The sequence below is a fragment of the Penaeus vannamei genome, chromosome 7, assembly GCF_042767895.1.
Source record: "Penaeus vannamei isolate JL-2024 chromosome 7, ASM4276789v1, whole genome shotgun sequence".
NCBI lineage: Eukaryota > Metazoa > Arthropoda > Malacostraca > Decapoda > Penaeidae > Penaeus > Penaeus vannamei.
In genome coordinates this window covers 33983550-33986049 of record NC_091555.1, presented here as the reverse complement: position 1 = coordinate 33986049, position 2500 = coordinate 33983550, and the positions used below count along the sequence as shown (strand labels likewise).

Genomic DNA, 2500 nt, shown 5'->3' with positions numbered 1-2500 from the left:
CTGTATTTGCACCTTTCACAGCTTGCAGGAAGTGTTTGATATCTTCTATACTAGGCTTATTTTGAAACTCTACAAAAAGAGCAGTTTTGTCAAATTCTTGAGGCTGAAAGGCAAAAAATAAGAAAAAAATTAGAGATAATGGTTTTGTACTTTTCTATTCAGGCAATGGAATTGGCCTTAAGGTATTTTTTCCAATTCACAAATGTAAATAATGAACTACAATATGAAATTAAATATGACATTAACAAAGTAGATTAGCTACTTTGAGATAGGCAATACAATTTCAGGATGTTAATGCAAATTACTGCATGAAAACTAATTTCAAATAATATTTCTCTTTGTCTTTGATCATGTAAATATTAATACAAATTACTAAAGGTCTCAAACAAGAAAAATATTTTGCATATAATACTAACCAATATAACAAATATGACAATTTATACAATTTAATTCTATATCAAAAATCATTCACATAAAACTTGATTTTATAGCAAATTCACAGATACAGATGTTTATCCTTTTATTCTTAGTAGGCAGAATTTTAGTAATTTTTTTGCAACTTTAAATGAATGTAAACAATTCTCAAATATTCAGATAAATAGGAGATCATATTTTCCGTTTCTTTTCGAAGTCTCTCACATCGGAGTGTGAAAATCAGTAATATGCAAGTACTAGTTCAATTTCCAGACCTTGCTTCTTTACTTACTCTGGGCTTTTGGCTGAAAGTTCTTCCACCTCCAAAACCTCCTCTGCCTCCTCTCATGCCACCTCTCCCTCTGAATCCTCCTCGGCCTCCTCGGCCTCTGGGAGATGTGCCATTTGAAACTTTTTCTGTTGCATCAACCATTGTGTGTGTTTTTTTTTCTGTAACTGGAAGAAAAATGATGAGAATTAAATTTCTGCAGCAACAATTGTGCTAACTAGTTGCTATTACCTATTCATTAATGTTCAAAAGAACAAGATGAAGCCAAATGGAGTGATAGCTCTGACAACTTCCATACTTAACATGAGTAAAATCAACATTTATATACTAACAGACACCTTAGAAGAGTCCCTTCTCAAAAAAAATTAACTCCTTAGGAAACTCTGAACACATGCATTTCCTAACGTAATAGTTTACAAAAGGATATCTTGCTAATGCAATATTTTACAACACGATGGCATCCTATTCTGTCTTCCCTTTTAGAGGCTCTCCCCTGAACCCCATCAGATTGCTCATCTATTGTTGTGATCTTAAAACTTAAATCTTAAAAATACTATCATGCTGAGTTCTAAACTCATCCTACTTGTCCAGAGAAGTTGGACAAGATGTTTAGACTTCGTTTAGACAAGTTGCCTATCTCGTCCATCTCACCCTCCTTCGAAGCTGGGCAAGCAGGACAAGATGACGTCACAATTGCATATATATGTAAACAATGAGTAGCAGACAACCACAAGATATTGATGGGTAATTTTATGTCTCTTTAATGAGGTTATCAAGGGATATTTGTGTTTGTGTTTGTCAGTGGCAGGCAAGTTATATACGCATCAAAGGAGTTACAAAACCTATGCAGCATGTAAAATAAAGACATTTGTATGATAACAGAGTGAATGTTTACTTTCGAGCTGGTTGCATTCTGGGCAGTGAGGGTCTTCAAAGTTCGGAATGTGGCCTTGTCCTGCTGGTCCTGACAAGTTGTCTGGACAAGCAAGACGAAGAGTTTCAAACACAGCATTACCCTCAAGATTATGTCTACATGGGCCCTATTCTGGCTACTTGCCCTACAGAAACACTTTCTACAAAACATGTAATTATGCACCACCTAATCATATATTTAAGTACCAAAGCCTGGAGTGCACTCCTCATTTGAGCAAAAGTATAAGGTTTGGAATTAAAATTGACTTTCAACAGTAAATTAACTCGTATTCGTTAATACTTTCGGACCAACAGTATCAACAGTAAATTAACTCGTATTCGTTAATACTTTCGGACCAACAAATTAATACTAAGGTGAACAATGTGCCAAATTGCTAATTCAAAATACCTATACTTTGAATTTGGCTTTAAATTCTTGTAACTGAAAATGAAATGGCAATCCTAATCAAGGTGTCCACACTACATATACTGAGGGAAGTATAATAGTATTACTGCCTAGTGTACGTACATGCCAGCGAAGTTAATGAAATTGTGGGGTCCTCACAGGTTGTGCTTTAATTGAAATTCAAAAGTTGCTTCTCTAAGAGAGTGGGAGGGAGGTATAGAGGGAGAGAGAAAACAGTCCTAAAACCTCTTTATATCAAACTGTATTGAATGTGGACAATACTGTGAGCTTACTGAAAAGTTCATAGATGTCGCTGCATATCCCCAGTAAATTTGCATCATGTTTAAAAAACGTTTCATAACAGAATTCTTACATTTCTTGTATTTGATATGTACATAATATTTACTATGTTGGATAGACTACAGCGACTGCACCATTTCCTGCTTGCTGCTGCCGACTAATACTCTCCGTCTCTTTTA

General features: G+C 35.0%; 1 protein-coding gene across 2 annotated transcripts in view; it reads right to left on the bottom strand.

Annotated features, from left to right (window-relative positions):
- The window catches only part of LOC113821241 (ribosomal L1 domain-containing protein CG13096), a 4557-nt gene that overhangs the window by 1081 nt on the left and 976 nt on the right, over positions 1 to 2500 (bottom strand). The window contains exons 2-3 of one of the 2 annotated variants that reach the window (XM_070123738.1): positions 707 to 864; positions 1 to 103 (exon numbers count right to left, since the gene is read on the bottom strand). The exon at positions 1 to 103 is cut by the window's left edge and continues 13 nt beyond it. In XM_070123738.1, coding sequence (XP_069979839.1) covers positions 1 to 103; positions 707 to 847 — 244 coding nt within the window. In that variant the 5' untranslated portion in view covers positions 848 to 864. Of the gene's footprint in view, positions 104 to 706; positions 871 to 2500 lie in introns of both variants that reach the window. The other variant, XM_070123737.1, reaches the window with a different exon arrangement.